General features: G+C 43.6%; 2 protein-coding genes and 1 long non-coding RNA gene across 9 annotated transcripts in view; 2 read left to right on the forward strand and 1 right to left on the reverse strand.

The window, feature by feature from the left end:
* GRIP2 (glutamate receptor interacting protein 2) overlaps window positions 1–2,099 on the forward strand; it is a 101,748-nt gene extending 99,649 nt beyond the window's left edge. For 3 of the 4 annotated variants that reach the window (XM_031042823.2, XM_034066032.1, XM_031042824.2), the window contains one exon: window positions 207–2,099. In XM_031042823.2, coding sequence (XP_030898683.2) covers window positions 207–404 — 198 coding nt within the window. In that variant the 3' untranslated portion in view covers window positions 405–2,099. The remainder of the gene's footprint in view (window positions 1–206) is intronic. The other variant, XM_031042826.2, reaches the window with a different exon arrangement.
* A 1,332-nt stretch (window positions 2,100–3,431) lies between these two features.
* Window positions 3,432–16,069, reverse strand: part of SLC6A6 (solute carrier family 6 member 6) — a 58,056-nt gene continuing 45,418 nt past the window's right edge. For all 4 annotated transcript variants that reach the window (XM_013130970.3, XM_005142099.3, XM_031042830.2 and 1 more), the window contains 5 exons: window positions 14,894–15,031; window positions 13,802–13,904; window positions 12,799–12,899; window positions 11,958–12,128; window positions 3,432–10,444 (listed from right to left, as the gene is read on the reverse strand). In XM_013130970.3, coding sequence (XP_012986424.1) covers window positions 10,304–10,444; window positions 11,958–12,128; window positions 12,799–12,899; window positions 13,802–13,904; window positions 14,894–15,031 — 654 coding nt within the window. In that variant the 3' untranslated portion in view covers window positions 3,432–10,303. The remainder of the gene's footprint in view (window positions 10,445–11,957; window positions 12,129–12,798; window positions 12,900–13,801; window positions 13,905–14,893; window positions 15,032–16,069) is intronic.
* Window positions 13,815–16,069, forward strand: part of LOC115945312 (uncharacterized) — a 37,935-nt gene continuing 35,680 nt past the window's right edge. Inside the window, exon 1 of the long non-coding RNA XR_004079675.2 lies at window positions 13,815–14,037. This is a non-coding gene — a long non-coding RNA (uncharacterized lncRNA). The remainder of the gene's footprint in view (window positions 14,038–16,069) is intronic.

The raw sequence follows: 16,069 nt of genomic DNA on the forward strand, positions 1-16,069 counted from the left end.
TCCAGACTTTATATTCTCCTTCCTTCTACCAGTTACTACATCATTGCTCAGCTAAGGAAGGATGTGCTCATCCTGAAGGGGTACCCGTCTTTGCTCTGAACTTGGAATCAGGGCTATGTGTTTTCACCAACTTTGCCATTTCTGACTAACAAACATGGTCTTTCTGTTGTTCCTCCCCATGGCACATCCTAAACCCATCCCGGCAGGTAAACCGCATCCGAACGAGAGACTTTGACTGCTGTCTGGCTGTTCCCCTGATTTCGGAGGCTGGAGATAAGCTGGACCTGGTGATTAGCCGGAACCCCTTGGCACTGGCTGCCAATACTCCCCAGGAGGGGACCAGAGAGCTGCCAACACAGGTAGCCCATGGTACCGAAGTCAAGGCGAGCATCCAGACCCTCTGAGCAGCAGGAGCAGATGATGCCCAGGGCCTCCACTGAGCCATTGTGGTATTTGGGGTGTTCTTCCTGTTTTTTGCACTGGTATTTGTAAATGCTGTGTGTACCATAACCTGCAGGTAGGGAGGTGGGTCTTCAGACCACCAAATAGTGCTGGGAAGGTTGGAACTGAATGCGCATCTCGGGCCACAGGCAGTGATGGGGTGAGCTGCTGGTGGGAAGAAGGAGCATCCACAGCCATCCCCCATGGCATTGGAGTGTGCAGGGTCCTGCCTCCAGCATCCTCCTCGCTTGGAGGGCCTTGGCCATCCTATAAACACACATGGTGCTATTTTCTTTCTTGTTTGCTTGGTTTATCGCATACAGCAAGACTGAAACGCCTTTTCTGTTGTGCTCCATCCTTCAGACACTCCTGATTGATAAACTGATTTCTGCAGTCCCAGTGCAGGGCCATGGAGAGCCCTGTTGAAAAGACATTTCAAAATGTACTTTAGAGTGGTGGTGCAATTCTGGTTCAAAACTTGGTATTTACAGCTGCCTCTTGCCACCCCTTCTTGTCCATGCTCCCCACCAGGGTTGGCTCACCCTGCAGTGGGATGAAGCACCTCATACTGCTATCAGTTCTCATGAGTGATGTGGTTTCCTGTGCTGGAGTAGTTATTAGAGAGCAGAAGGCCATAGTCAAGGCTAAAAGCCTTGAATTAGCTGCCCAAATCCCCATCCACCTCGTTTCTCTGGGCTTGATGGAGATCTCTCTTGCTTGCAGACCTGGCCTGTGCCCACAAGTGAACAGCTTGAAGAACAGTGATCTTTCCAGGGCTGCCCCTGATGTTTTGAGTTAATAAAACCTCATTGTCTCCTATCAGGCAGTGGCATGAGAAGCCCTTCATTAGATGGAGGTTGTGTCCCATGTGGGCTTGGGCTCTGTGTGTGCCCACATGGGTTTGGCTGCTCGTCCCTGGTCCACCCCCCTTTGCCTGTTGCTGGCCTTCCTGTGGCTTTGCAAGCATGATGCCCCATGGTCGCTCCCCTGTTCCCTGCCAAGAGCTCCCAGCCCCATGGGGAAGAGGGGCCACGATGTCTGCATCGGTGTCCTCATCCGCCTGCCACCTTTCATGTATTAGCACTTTATGATGCAATGTATCAGGGTGTTTCTTCCAGACACGTGCCCGGCCCCATCCAGCTAGTTGTTGTCGTAGCCATTTTCTCTTGGAGTATGCAATATCCCATACCATTGCTGCCACTACTAGATAATGTGCCATAATTGATACTGTGGAGCATTGACAGTGCAGCCGAAAGTGGTTTTATATGCAATATTCTGAGCAGTGGAAGCTCTCATAGGTTTTTAATGAAGACTTTTATTAAAGGCTTTAAAAAAAAACAAAACAAAAGAAAAAGGAAGAAAAACTTGGTCCTTGTATCCCTTCCTATGCATTTTGAATGATATGAAGATGAACTGCATTACTTAAATGTGTATTTTTATCCATATATTAGAGTGTATTCCTTGTAAAGTATTTTTATATGCTGATTTTTCTTATGTATCTATGAAAGCACAATATTTAAAAGTACAGCATTTCAAAGAATATTTTAGTCCTGTTTCGGACCTCTTTGTAAATCTCTGTATTTAAATGGGATTGCAATGACTTTTTCTTTTTTTTTTTTTTTCCTTTTTTTTTAATTAAATAAAAACAAATGAAATACGTTTGGTTTGGGCTTTCTCATTCAGCTGGAGGATGATTTGTTGTAGCCAGATTAAGATGGAATCACAGAACGGCTGGAAGGGATGTGAAGTTTATCCACTTCCAACCCCCTGCAACAGGCAGGGACACCTCCCACTAGACCAGGTTGCTCAAATTATCCCACCTCTGAAACCAGACATCCAAAGATTTGACTGCTGTGAACATGTCCCTACATTGAGAATTCCCTTTGCTCTTGCAAAAGGCTTTAGGACACCCCTATGGTCCCAGCACAGACAGTGCAGGCTGGGGTGCTGCCTGGATAAGGCCATAGGGAATATCCACTCACTGGCAAGGGAAGAGTGTTCTGGGTTTTGCAACCCTTCATGGCCAAGTGGGTAATGCCTGAGCATGGTATGGAAATGCTCCTGGTTAGACCTGGGAATCATTGCCACGTAAACAACCTTTATCTCCCATCTCCGGCCGCCCTCCTGGGGCGCAGGCTTCAGAGCAAAGCCCTTCGCATGCTTGGCACCGGGAACCAGCCACAGACATGACTGTGCACCAGGTACAAGGTCAGCGCGGTGCTGCTCCTCTGGTATGCACTGCCCTGTCCTCCTCGTGTCACCCTGTGTCCCACGGACCGAGGGAGCTGGGTACAGGCGTGGGTAGGTGACAGCCGCCCAAGGCAGGTAGATGGAACCCTTTGGCAGCAGCTTGTGGCATTTATGGCTTTTTGAATTATTTTCACTCTAATTATTTAATTTAGAATTCGTAACTTGGGCCTTTTGGAATGATGTATTTTAACCTGAGTTAAAACAGTTTAAACACTTGGTGTCTGTGCTGCTACCAGGCTGCTCAGACCAGGCACTGCAGGCTTTGTCTACCTTAAATCAGAGCTTAAGGAAAGGCCTCTCTGGTTTAACCTTCATCTCTTTGACTGGGAGGGCATCACTGAGCCTGAAATGACCAGGAAAATAACTGGGGCTTGGTTTGTTTTTCCTTTCTTTGTCTTCCTATTGGGTTTTACTAATGTGTTTCAAGCCCCATCATAGTGGTGCCATGCAGCCAAGATGGTACAGACCTTGGGATGAGCTGAGATGAGGCAGCTCATACATATGTATGTATATATATATCTGTGTATACACACACACACATATACACACACACATATACACATCTATACACACACACACACATATATATATATAAATACAAACATCCCCCCCCAGTATATATCTCTATATATTTAAGGACAAAAAAATCCCCAAACCAACAACCCCACAACAAATAATAGGTTTAATGGAAGAACTGAACTACTCAAAGACCAGGAAAAAAAAGCATCCAAATGCATAGCTGGTTTATAAAGGAAAGTTTTATTTTCAGTTATAAGGTGATTACAAACTCATCTAAAAAAGCAAAGATGACTTAAAAATATCCATATACATTTTATTTATCTAAAAAGCAAAAACAGAAACTGCAAAATACAAACATTTACCATATACACAAAGGCTGGGGAGGGGGTGTTTAGGATTAAATTACACTCCAGGATCAGTTTGTTTTTTTTTTTTTCAAATACAAATATTCCATTTTGGAACACACACAGAAAAAAAAAGAAAAAAAAGGTTTTAAAATGTTTTAAAAATATTTCTAAGGTTTTTTTTATTAAAAAAAGTTCAATTACATTTTGGAGGAGGCTGTTGTTGCCGTGGCCTCCTCGCTGTATGTGCTACTCATCACGTTACTGTAGTCACAGTTGCTAGGAATTGAAATCAGAAAGAAATACACCGCTGGTTTATTGTAGCCAAATACATCAAACATGATGGACCACCTCTTACAATGTGAAGTCCCTGGCAATGTCATCAGGTAACAATCACAACATTACACTGGGATAAAAACAACAGCCTATTGAACAACGAGCACTTCAGAACAGTACTGGGATGCTGTGGCACTGAGAGACCATCACTGGCTTCCAGGACAGGAGCAGATGACAAACTCAACTTGCCCCCTCAGGTTTTCAGTCTCTCAACAGGATTTTGCCACTGTTCTCTTTTTATTATTATTATTATTCTTATCTTATATATTGGAAAAAAAGAATCAAATCTTTAAACATCTCAACTGCAGAAGCAGATTCAGAAACAATACGTATCGTGCCAACATGTACTATGCTACAGGACCAAAGCCTTCCCCACATATGCATGCACACAAAAGCTCACAAAGCTCTCAGCACAATCAAGTTTCACTTAATTATTACTTACCCCCCCTTATTTGTGATTCTTAAGCTGAGCCATGGTTTTCCTGTGCTGTAAAGGGGGAAGTGAGCAGCACTGTCCCACTTCGCAATCCAGAGCCAAACCATGGCCCCTTTCTCTGTTGTCTCTAATTTACTTTACTCCTAAAGCTGTGAAGCTCCTGGCAATTAATTTCTGACACTTTACTACTTGATTGTTTCAAATCAGCCACAGCAGCAACACAAAAAGGCTCTGCCATTCAATACCAGCAATACCTGCAGGGTCAGGCTCTTTTCCAGTTGCAAACCCCATCACTGAGGGGTCCCACCTCTGATGGATAGAGATGGTGGAATGGGGGGATTTATTAATGTTTTCAACCTGCAAAATGCTGAGCGTGCCTCTTTCTTGGTTGTCAAATGGTCTCTTAAGCTGTTTCTGCTCTTGTTTTAGGACATGGGTAAATTGAAATGACCAATTCACACTGACAACTGGAAAAACAACACAAAAAAGTTAATTTTTACTGGTTTTCAACAGAAATTCAGATCTTTAATTATTATTTTTCTTTTAAGTGGAGAAGCATTGTCCATATACAAGTTTATTTTGGGCTGCCAGAAAAGAGCCATGATCCGGTGGGGATGCAAGGTTGGAATGGGCAGTTTTCCAGCTGGGACTGGTGCTGGTTATGCTCAAGTCTGAGCAAACTTTCCTATAAAGTCAAATTGACCATTGATACTGATAGAAAAATCTTTGTGACCAAAGTACGGAGCTCAGGGGGCCTCTTTTGTGCCAGTTAATGTTTCTTTAGGTGTCAAGTGTTACCAAATCACTTGAATGCTTTCTTTCTTAAGCTTATCTATGCCTACAGGAAATAAAACAAGCTACTGGAGAGTCTGACAGGTCCTGACCTTTACTCATGCAAATATACAAATACACAACTACACATCAATCCTAACCACAAGGCTTTGGATGCTGAGTTTGGAGAAAACAAGTCCAGGGCAGCTGCCTGATCCCACACCACATCCAGCCTCCCACACCAGGAGCCACATGGCGCTTACAAGGAGCCAGGAACATTTTCACATCCAACCTTAAGGCTCCCTTGGAGGGCCACAGTCTGGGATTTAGTCACTACTTTCCCTCTTCCACAACCTCCAATGTAGGAAAGGCCATTTGGCATTGGCAGGTTGGCTCTTTGCAGGCAAGTGGTGCCTAAACCTCAATCCTCATCCTAAACAGCTCCACAAGACTTAAAACACACAATCTATAGCCTAAAAATAGCAGCAGTGTCCCCACTTGTGTGCATGCATACGAGGGTGGAAGAATTCATCTATTAATCTACTTAAACCACAGATTTATTTTCTCTTTGCTGAAAGTGAGCAACTTCCATTGAATCTCCTTGGAAACGATGTCAGGGTCATCTTTCTTCCAAGTGTACGTGAGCTGCTGAACTAACTTGTCCACTCCATTCAATGCACAGCTTATTTAACATTTTATATACATTAAGCCTCCGTGAGTGATCCAGCAAGTGACCACGAGACGTGGAAGCTAATCATCAGTTAGTCAAAACGTTCAGATCCTTCTCCCATGGATGGAGGTTTGCCATTGATGCAACACGCGGGAGCTGTGAACCCAAGTGTGACAAGCACGACCTCAACGAAACTGCAAGAAGTCTCCTGAGCAAATAAAAACAGACTTAAATAGGAGACTTGTAAAAGGCCTATTGAATGGAAATGTCCATGTGTCTTCAGATCTACTGAATGCTGAGACAGAGAAGAGGAACCAGGAGTATCTGCAGTTGAGAAAGAAGGATGCACACAGGACTGAAAATCACTGCAGAAGATGCTATCCTGATGGTGACATTAAAGGCTCTGCTGATGGTTGGGGTTTCTTTTTGTGTTACAGCAACTGTGAGGCTGCGTCCTTTTTATTTTCCCCTTTCCTCTTTGTCTCCTCTCCACAAGAACAGCAGCGAAAATCAGCTTTGCTGAGCCTCTTCCACACACCATTCCCAACATCGCTCCACTCCAGGAGCTCCGCTGCTGCTGCAGGGTGATCACCAGCATTGTTCTAGATGGCCAATACAGCTCCTAGGCTTTTGTGTTTTCATTTACAACACAAGAACAAATCCATTGTGGACCTACTATCTCGCACTTTAAAGAAGACTTATCTAAGTGTGTGGATCTGTTTGGACCAGATGAAAAGGAAAGCTATGGATGAGGAGGGAAACGAGAACAGTAACAACAATAAAAACCAGTTCTACTTATGAAACCATACTGCTTAAATACCGAAATACAAACTACTGGTAAAGTCCCTTACAATAGATGCTCATTCAGTAAGATCATAACTAGTGACAGGTGAACTGAAAAAGTTTGGAGAATTGTGAAAAGTAAGAACCAGGTTGGAAAATCCTGTAGGATAGACATTCCCCTTTACATTTCTACTACCTCTGGATTTTAGTTCAGCTGGAAATAAGCACTGCTGAAACTGCTGTTTTCAAGCCCAGAAGAACCCATCAATACAAAGGTACATGGAATATGAAAAGGTGTGGGGTTTTTCTCTTGGTTCATTCTGTTTTTAAACTCGGGGAGCTGGTTCTAAAGATCTCATGCTAAAGGTGCATTAACTCCCTGGCTCCAAACCAGTTCACCTGTGACTAGTTGTGACGTTTTAATATAGAGTTCCTCATTTACAGAAAGCAGGTAAAATAGGTCTCAAGTGTTTAAACAAGTAAAATGGGGAGGGTGTGGGGGAAATCAGTGTTCTTTGCAGTCAGAAATAGGTAGAAAACACAGACTTCGTAAAAAAGTGTTTTTTAATAAATTTGGCAGTGGATCATGTTGAAATGCAAATTTATCACCAAGAAAAGGTCAGAAATCTGATCAAAGTGTTAGGAAAACCACCAAAGCTGTAAAAATGTGAGTGTGCCCATTGGAACTCAACCCCCAGAGAAAACAATTAGAATTAACTATATTATTGTCGGTATTATTGTCGGAAGGAAGAGGGGAGCTGTTTTCCAGAAACCATCATTTCTTAGCTCTTTGTGAGTCCCAGCCCTCCTCTGCATCCTAAGGAGCACAGCAGGGCTGGAGATGGTGACACAGAGAACACTTCAATGAGGTTGTTGCATCCGTGCGAGACGTTTTCACTTGGTACATGGAAGCGATGGATTTGAATGGCACAGTTTCTACCCAAAGGGGGCTGGGTTCTAGTAGTTGTATTTTGAAAGGTGTAGTATTAGCCCTCTGGTTCTTCAAGCAAAGACACCCTCCACAATGTGGAGATGGCCAAACGCCACCTCCACTCCCTGGAGATGTCTTGGATGTAGCCAAACCATTTTGTTTTCCAAACTAAAGCTCATCTTAGGTCTATAGCATGAAAGTAATGTGCAAACTGTATCTCAAACGCAGTTTTATGACAACATATATATAAAATAAAACAAGAATAAAAATCAAGCATCAGTGTTTCAGCTGCACTCACAGAAACCATTAAATTAAACCCCCTTAACCCAGTACTCCCTTTTCACCCAGGCAAGTGTGCCCGTTTACTGCAGACACTAACTGTAACTCAAAAATGAGGGTCCAAGCTGAAGCCCACTAAGAGAGTTATGTTTGATCACATTTCCTTGGCTTTGATGGTTTAAAGCTATTAGAAAACACCTCAAATTACCTCCATGCATGGTACATGCTTCATTTTGGGCACAAAATGGCACCCACTACCTCCCAGAATTCCTCCAGTGACTTTTGGATGGCTCTTGCCACTGGCCCATCAGGTGCCGTGAGACGTTCGCCATTTCCGGCTATGGAAATGTTTCATTTATAACTCTCATCATACAACAACCAGAAAAAGAAACCAAAAGCAATTCTGCCACGGCTGGATTTGCTGCTGCAACCCAGCTATCTGACAGAAAAACGTGTACAAGTTCAAACTAGCAAGGTTTTGAAAGGTACGGATGCAGCCACTTTTGTTTTTACATTATTTTGGTCCTTCTCTTAGGTTTAAATCACCCCTTTTCTGAGAAAAGAAATCCAACAAACTCACCGATGAGTGTGTGTGCTGCTGCAGCCAGTTAGCCCATGGGACAAGGAGAAATGAATGAACTGCTGGGTAGGAATGTGAAGAACTGGATATGTTCTGTTTAAATGACAAACTGCCTCCACAGACTAAGCTGGCAGCAGAATAAGCAGCCAAAAACTCTGTTTTTCTCAAGCAGTTCCACTAAAGAGCTTTGGAAAGCCTAACTGTGGTATCGTAAGAAGAAAAAAACCCCTTTCCCTCTATGAGAATGCCCACAAGAAAAGGCTGTTTCGCCAGAGAACCTGTTCCCAGCACAACCTGATCAAGTTTAAAGAGAAAAAAAACCCCTAAACCCCCAAAAACTAACCCCAGAAAAAGGCTTTTGCCCACATTTTGGCCATTCTTCATGGAGTAAATCCCCACGGAAACATCCACCTGGCCCACACATAGTAGAACCCCCAATTCCTGCACTCCTTGTAGTGGTTTCTCTTCACTCCACAGTCTAACCTGGAACAGTACACAATTCCTTCTGACCAAAGACACTATTTCAGTGTTACATGTTCCCTTTGCTTAAACTTAAAACTCTGAAAGCCCTGTTTCTTCAGCAGATAAGCTTTATAAACCTCATAAAGATGTCTACACCCCCTTCCCTCAAAAACATCATGCAAGTCATGGTTTAATCCAATGATGGGCAAGGATTCTGGGGGCCCTATGTCCACTGCTGCTATTTAGTAACATAGGACAAGGGACTTTCAGTCCTTTTGTCTGTTCCCCCAACAGTAACAACTCATCCCATATAAATAAAGCAAATCCTGGTTCCCAAACTTGGTAAAGCATTTTTGAGATACATGGATGAAAAGCACCTGTTTGCTGAGTGATATTATTATCTTCATTACTATTATTATTAACAACTCTGTTACTGGTTACACCAGGTGTAGGTGAGCAATTCTGTTCCTCCTATTGGGTTTGACCTGGTTTGTGTTCACCTTTGGAGAGTCAAGAGTCCAGAAGGGATTCTTTCCTTTTCCTGCCCAAAACCAAAGTCCACACGAGCAAGGGAACATCTGAAGCACCCAGAGGGCAGCTGCTTCAGACCCTCCTGGTTTGCAGAATTCAGGTTTACACCAGTGCCACCACACTAAAACATGCTTTGGTAGAGACTCGGGAGCAAATACCTCTGAGCATACAGCATCAGGAGCAACCTCCCCACTCTCCCACAAACTGCAGGCATTTCACTTAAAACAAAACCCCCAAACCTAAACAAAATAAAGATAAAAATCAAAGAATGAACCATGCTAAATCCTGCAAACGCCTTCCAAAAGTCCCCTTCTCATCTGTGTGACAGGGTCCCAACAGAGGGCAGCCCTAAGGCTTTTCACCCCCAACTTCTCTGCTTCCCTTGCAAACTCTCTGCTCCAGTTCCCCAGCTCTATCTTTACTCAGGGACTGTGCTAAATGCAACATTCCCTAATGTGCCCCTGAAGCCTGTCGTTTACCACAATTGAACCAGAGGGTGGCAATACTACACCTTTACAAATCCTCTTGAAACAAACAGCATTAGTTTTGTTTAAGCACATCTCTCAACAGAGCTCCTTTTGCGTGTTCTGTAGGTTACCCTGCTCCCAACCATACCAGCACCTAAAATTGCTTTCTGAGACTTGAATGTATTGCTGGCAAGACAATCGATTCAAGTGGTAAGGTGTATAGTATTTCGAGATAAAGATATATATGTTTAAAAAAACCAATACTAGTAAATTCCTGTAATATGTCTAGTCTGATATGAAAGCTCTCCCTCTACAGAGAGGCATCTGCTGTGATTACCTTACAAAACCTTAAAAAAAAAACAACCACACACAAAAAATAACTTTCTCTGTGAGAAATAAAAATAAATCCTAGTGCAAATATAAAGCTCTGTAAACCTGGTCCTATAAGAATCTATGGTTAGTAAACGGCAGTTAAAGCAGGTTTCTCCTCTCACAGAGAGAGCTCACATCATGGTTTCCACAATGATATGAGTTGGCTTGATCAATCCGCCATTCGAAGTTCCATTGGGGCAGAATGGGGTGGCACTCTCTGTTTCTTTGGACCACCGATTCACCTCCTTGGGGGCTGCCACCGCTTTTATCCTCTGCAAGAAAGGGAGAAAAGCCAAGGTGAGAAGACTGAAGGGGGCCCCTGTGTCTCCATGTGCAGGATGGAGGACGTGGCAATCCAAGGCTGGGGATGGTGACTGTCGGAGACATGCGTATCATTAGGGTTGGAAGGAACCTCTGGAGATCATCTACTCCAGATCATATACCGAATGGCTCCACAAAGACCATGGGACCCGCGCTGTGGAGCACTGCATTCACCTTGTCAGCTGCAGAGCTTGACTTGAGGCAGGGAAGTGAGACATTCATAGCGTTATTCGGCATCCCGCACACTGGGCTGCAGCTGCTGCTCAGATGCTCAGGTGCTTTCTCCATCCTCATTTAGAAACAGCTCTGCCTTTTAGCCCAGCCATTTGTTGCCAAGTGGCAACTTCTCTCCTACATCTCAGTTCACAAAGGAAGAACTAAATGGCATCTGACCAGTGTTTACTTTCTTTTCCAACACAGTCTTTGAGCAGTGTTTTGGCTACTTTTAGACTTGTCTCTCAATAGATGGTGACAATGTAGGCAGGAAAATAAACACTCAGGCTCTGGCCAGAGCTGAAAAAGACCATTAACACTTAGAGGAAAACAAATGCAAGTGTTTGTGCTCTGGGAAATGATGGGGGTTTTCAATTCTGTTCTTTTTCCCTAACCCAAAGTGTCCCACTTTCTCCTCCAAGAATACCCTGGGCTGCATTTAAGACCATCTCATTAGGCAAAAACAAAACTAATCTGAAACCTTAAAAGAGAATTGTTCCGTTTCCTGCTTGTGCAGCATACAAAAACTTTCCACTGGCAGAAAACCAAGCCAGGGGAACCCACGCTGAGCTCTGCTGCAAAGGGTAAGAGATAGCCTGCAAAGCCAAACCTGAGAGAATCTGCACTGTCACGTCTGGATCCCACATGAAGTTTTCCAAAGCTCAGAGCAATCTGGATCCAGTGTTTTGATTCGATTCATCAGGAATTAAAGTAAGTAATTAAAAAAGCTCAAAAGTGAAGCCCATTGTCAGGAGGGTTTGACTTTGATTCAGAAACCCAGAGCAAAGGCTACGCCTGAGAGTCACACAGTCACCAGGGGATCTGAATTTCCCTGAGATTCAATGAGCTCTTACACAGCCAGGTTTGACCCAGGTCTGCCTCTTGTTTTCTCAGTGTTTTTCAGGATGGTGCTTCCTTGTCCCCAAGGGCTGGAGACAAGTGATCTGGCACTCGAAAACACCCCAGTGCTCCAGCACTTATCTGCACATGGAGGAATGATTTGCCAGCTGGAAACGGCAGAAGGATGGAAGTAACATCACTGGGGGTTTGTCTGAGGATAGAAGGCTTCATGTTTGTTCTGTCTCTACTGTCTGCCCAAAGGACAGGAGATCTTTAACAGTCTTATTTGCATTCACTGCAGGAGAGCCAACTTTGCCCTGGACAAGGTGGCAGTTTTCCAAGCATTGTACTCATTTTCTATACAACACAACAAGTTAAAACTCCTCAGGACAGACAACCTGCTCCTCTTACCTCAATGAGCGACCCGTCTGACTGTATGATGCGGATGACCATCACCATAGGGATGCAGATCATGGAGGAAAGGGCAAGAACCCAGCCCAGGCCAATTGCCCAGTCTGGGTATGTGTAGACCTTGTTGTAGGTCAGTGGTTTGTACTTGGCCAAAGAAAAGATAAAGCACCCCTGTGGATGAGAAAGGAAAACAAAGTGAGGCTCAAAAAATGCTGAAAGCAGTAGGATTCTGGTGCTACCACTGGCCCTAAGGAAGAGGGGCAGTGAAAGGCAGAGCTGATGGGTACCATATGTGTTTTAAACCAATGGGGGAATTACTCTTACATTTGAATTATTGAAAGAGCATCTGCATCTGCTTACACCATCTGCTGCTTGACAACAGAGTGTGAAGCGATGGTGCTGAACAGCTGCAGTACTGCCTGTTCGTTTCCAGGGCTCAAGTATTTGCTGTACATTGCAAGGAGCTTACCAGGATGTTCTTCCCAGTCAATGAAATACTTCAAGCTGAGTGTCTGCCTCAGACTGCTCAAGTCTTTCTGTTAAAATGGCCTTGAGGACCTATCACTTAAAGTAGGGGCTGCTCTTTGGAGAGTGAATTCTCTGTGTCAGGAATGTAATACTTTGCCAATCCTAAGAAAAATCCACTTCAATGGAGGCAAGTGCAATTTGAGCAGGCACAGGAGAGAGCTGTCACGTTAACAGCTAACACCTGAGAATCCAGCATCACCTCTCTTTGCAAATTGGTCTCTGAATGCAACAGCCTTCACTTGAAAGAGAAGCAGTAAGAGGTGGCTCAGAGCTGGCACGAGGAAGACGTAAAAGAGCACAGGTCAGTACTCACCACACAAAGAACTGGTGTGATCACAATCCAGCTCCATTTCATCCAGGGACCAGGTCTGTATCCAATCATGTCCTCAATGGCATCATAAATATTATCAGCGCCTGTAATGGGTAGTGAGTGCATTTATCAGAGTTGAGCACAGAAAATCCATGTAAGGATTGAAGAATTACAGCTGCTTTCCTACACTCCTCTCAATGTGTGTTTAAAGGGAATGAAGATGTCAGATCTATTGTTCAAATGCTTCCCACGACTGGGAAGTTCAAGGTAGTTTTCTCCTTGAGAAGGCTGAGGGACTCTCTCATCCTACACCCCCTATTATTTGGATGCAGGAGTGCAATATCTGTCCCCATCACACTCCCAACTCCTCTTCCCACCCTCTCATTGAACTTCCAAGGGAATCGCCATGGGAAGGAGATGACAGCAAACAGTACTCCCTGCTTCTACAGAGTTCTGACATGGAAAATGAAGGTTTTGTTTGTTCTGCTGGTCTAAGGAGATGGAACACATGAAGAATAAGGGAAATGACCAACCCTAAGCAGCAAACATCATCTGATCATTTCTCAGCTACCGTCTCAGGCTACTGTACCCTGGTACCCAGCATCACCTAAAAATACTGGGACAGAACGCACGTTTCTGTCAGCTTTCTGCCTGTGTTTTCTATGTGGTTGGCTTTCCCCTTGCAGCTCTAAAGGAAATTCTCTGAGAGGCAGAGATTTTCACAGCTGGCCACACTTTCAACTCTCATCTCTCAACACATGCAAGTGCTTAATTGTGCCTTTATTAATTAGCAATGGAAAAATACACCATTTTTGTGTGGAAAAACACTGGAGGCTGGCTTCATCCCACATGCAAATTTGCCTCCAAGAGGTCAGCATAAGTTTATATAAATGGCCTGCGTCTGTTGCTGGGAAGAAGATTCAGGGTTGGCTGATGATTAAATGTTTGGCTAGCAAAACTGTCCCTGACTCATCAAAAGGTATCAGATGAAAGGATTCTCACTTACCATAAACCCAGGCTACAGCAATACATTCAAAGAATGCAACCCACAAAAGGCATACACCACTAGCTGCATAGTAGTCAAAGAGTTGAAAAACATACATGCCACCCTGTAAAAGAGAGAGGCAGTGGATTAGGATCCAACAGGGAATAAGAATGAATACTCCAGGCCCAGCTCCCAGGACCATCAACCAACGTATCTGAATGACTGCTGTCTAACAAGAAGAAATATCTAGCAAGTAGGTAAGTTAAATATTTGGGATTACCTTCCCCAGGGAATATGCATGTTTACTACAGGAAGTATTCCAAACAAGATGATGATTAAACAGAACTAAGCCACTTAGTACTAATCTACTGAGACACTTAAATCTTTCCTTCTTAAAAGTATTTCTGGATGGGCATTTATAGAAACAAATGATGTCAGGAATTAATAGGTCGCCTCCTACCATTAACGCCTCCAAAATACTAAAACTGGAAGTCAATTCATCAGGAGGGTCTGCATTTATTCACTGAGTGAAGGACTTCCTTCATGGGAATCGTTCATACATATACGCACTTTTACTTGGAAAACCCTGTTTGTTAGGGACCTCTACAGGTCCTGGTTTAGCTCCCACAATTGTGCTCCTCCAGTTTATTTTCAAAGCTGGCTTGGGTTTTATTTTGGAGATAAACATCACAAGAGTGCAGCCATTGGAACATGCTCCCATCTTGTTTATACTAGAATAAATCCAGTGGTATTTAATTGATTCAAAGCTGTGTACCTAAGATAAAAATCTCTTTCCCTGCATGCACTGGATGGATTCTTACTCTGCTCTGCTGAAGGTTCCCAATGTGTTTCATCATTGAGAGCCAGATGTTAACATTCATACTTGTGTCGATTAGAGCCTGAGATCAGATTGAACTGAATGAGATTTCATGTCTCTCTTCTCTGACTGAAAAGGGGAGAATCTATAGCTCCCTTTCAAAATGCTTTCAGATCTAGGGATGAAAGGCGCTTTGTACATCTAAAGAGCACCTCTGAGGGGCTAATTCTGTGCAGTCTCATTTACAGCTAAACTTAGTCACAAAACAGGCTATAGAAGAAGGGAGTGCTACTTACCTCAGTCACCATAGTTAGTCCCAGAAGATAGCTAAGGAAACATACTATAGCGATGAAGATTTCCCGTCGGTAACCCTTCCTTAGGAAGGATGGGTGCAGATCAACTAATGACGTGATCTGTCCTTCAACTTCAACAAACTAAAGGGGGAAAACAACAACAACAAAGAAACGTGACTTGAAAATTACCCACATTGTATTTTATCCAGGCTTATACTTGAACAAGGGCTCCACAGCAACACCCTAACTGCACTCGGTGGGCAAAAAGCTGCTCTGAATAAAGAAAGCAGAAGCCCAGAGGTTGAAGTGTTAGGGTAGTTTTCAGGTTGGAACAAGCTTTCAGAACTGCTTTTCTGTTCCTAGCAGCCTCCTGAACTATCAAAGGGGCTCTGTACATGCAAGCTGTAAGGAGAAAGGAAGTTAATTTGATGACAGGAAGGCATTCATGTGGCTTTTATGTTGTAGCCCTTCCAGATAAACACGAGATGTATGCTAGAGAAGAGGCAGAGAGAAAACACTCCAAAAAGCCTAAGCTAGCAGAGTACCTCCCAGCTTTTTTTGCTGTGCCAGAATACCTCACAGGTACTAGTTAGGTTAATTCCACAATTGGATGTAATTCTACTCTTGGGTTTGCGAATGAAAATGCAGCTAAGGGAAAGCAAACTTTGATGTGAAATAGCAGCTCTTCTTGACTGAACTTGTCTTTTCTGAACCTGTGAGCAGACTACCTCTGACTGAGGTTCTGGGGGACGTCTGCAGCAATAATGGAGCTGTTCATACACTCCTCACACATCAATCCAGTGACCTATTTGCACATGTAAACCAAAAATGAAGCCCCTGAATACATGAGCTAATAAAATCTTGCTTTACCTACCTTCGATATAAAGTGCATTTGCACTTGCCATTGGAAAGCTACGTACAAGATGTGTAATCTGAGTTAACTAAATAACCCAAACTGGATTTGAATGAGAGTTTCAAGTTAATTGAAAACCAGATGCATTTCACCCACGGAGAAAAGGGACGACTGAACTCCCTTCCGCAAAAATCCAAAGAAAGGATCATTCAGCTGATCTGTGCTTTCAAAAAGCACCAAGTTTACCAAAGACATGAGGATACCATGGAGAACCACGGCTACATCCATACAAACGATCTTCCCTTTCAGTAGGTACATCTTATAAC

Source organism: Melopsittacus undulatus, chromosome 9 (genome assembly GCF_012275295.1).
Source record: "Melopsittacus undulatus isolate bMelUnd1 chromosome 9, bMelUnd1.mat.Z, whole genome shotgun sequence".
NCBI lineage: Eukaryota > Metazoa > Chordata > Aves > Psittaciformes > Psittaculidae > Melopsittacus > Melopsittacus undulatus.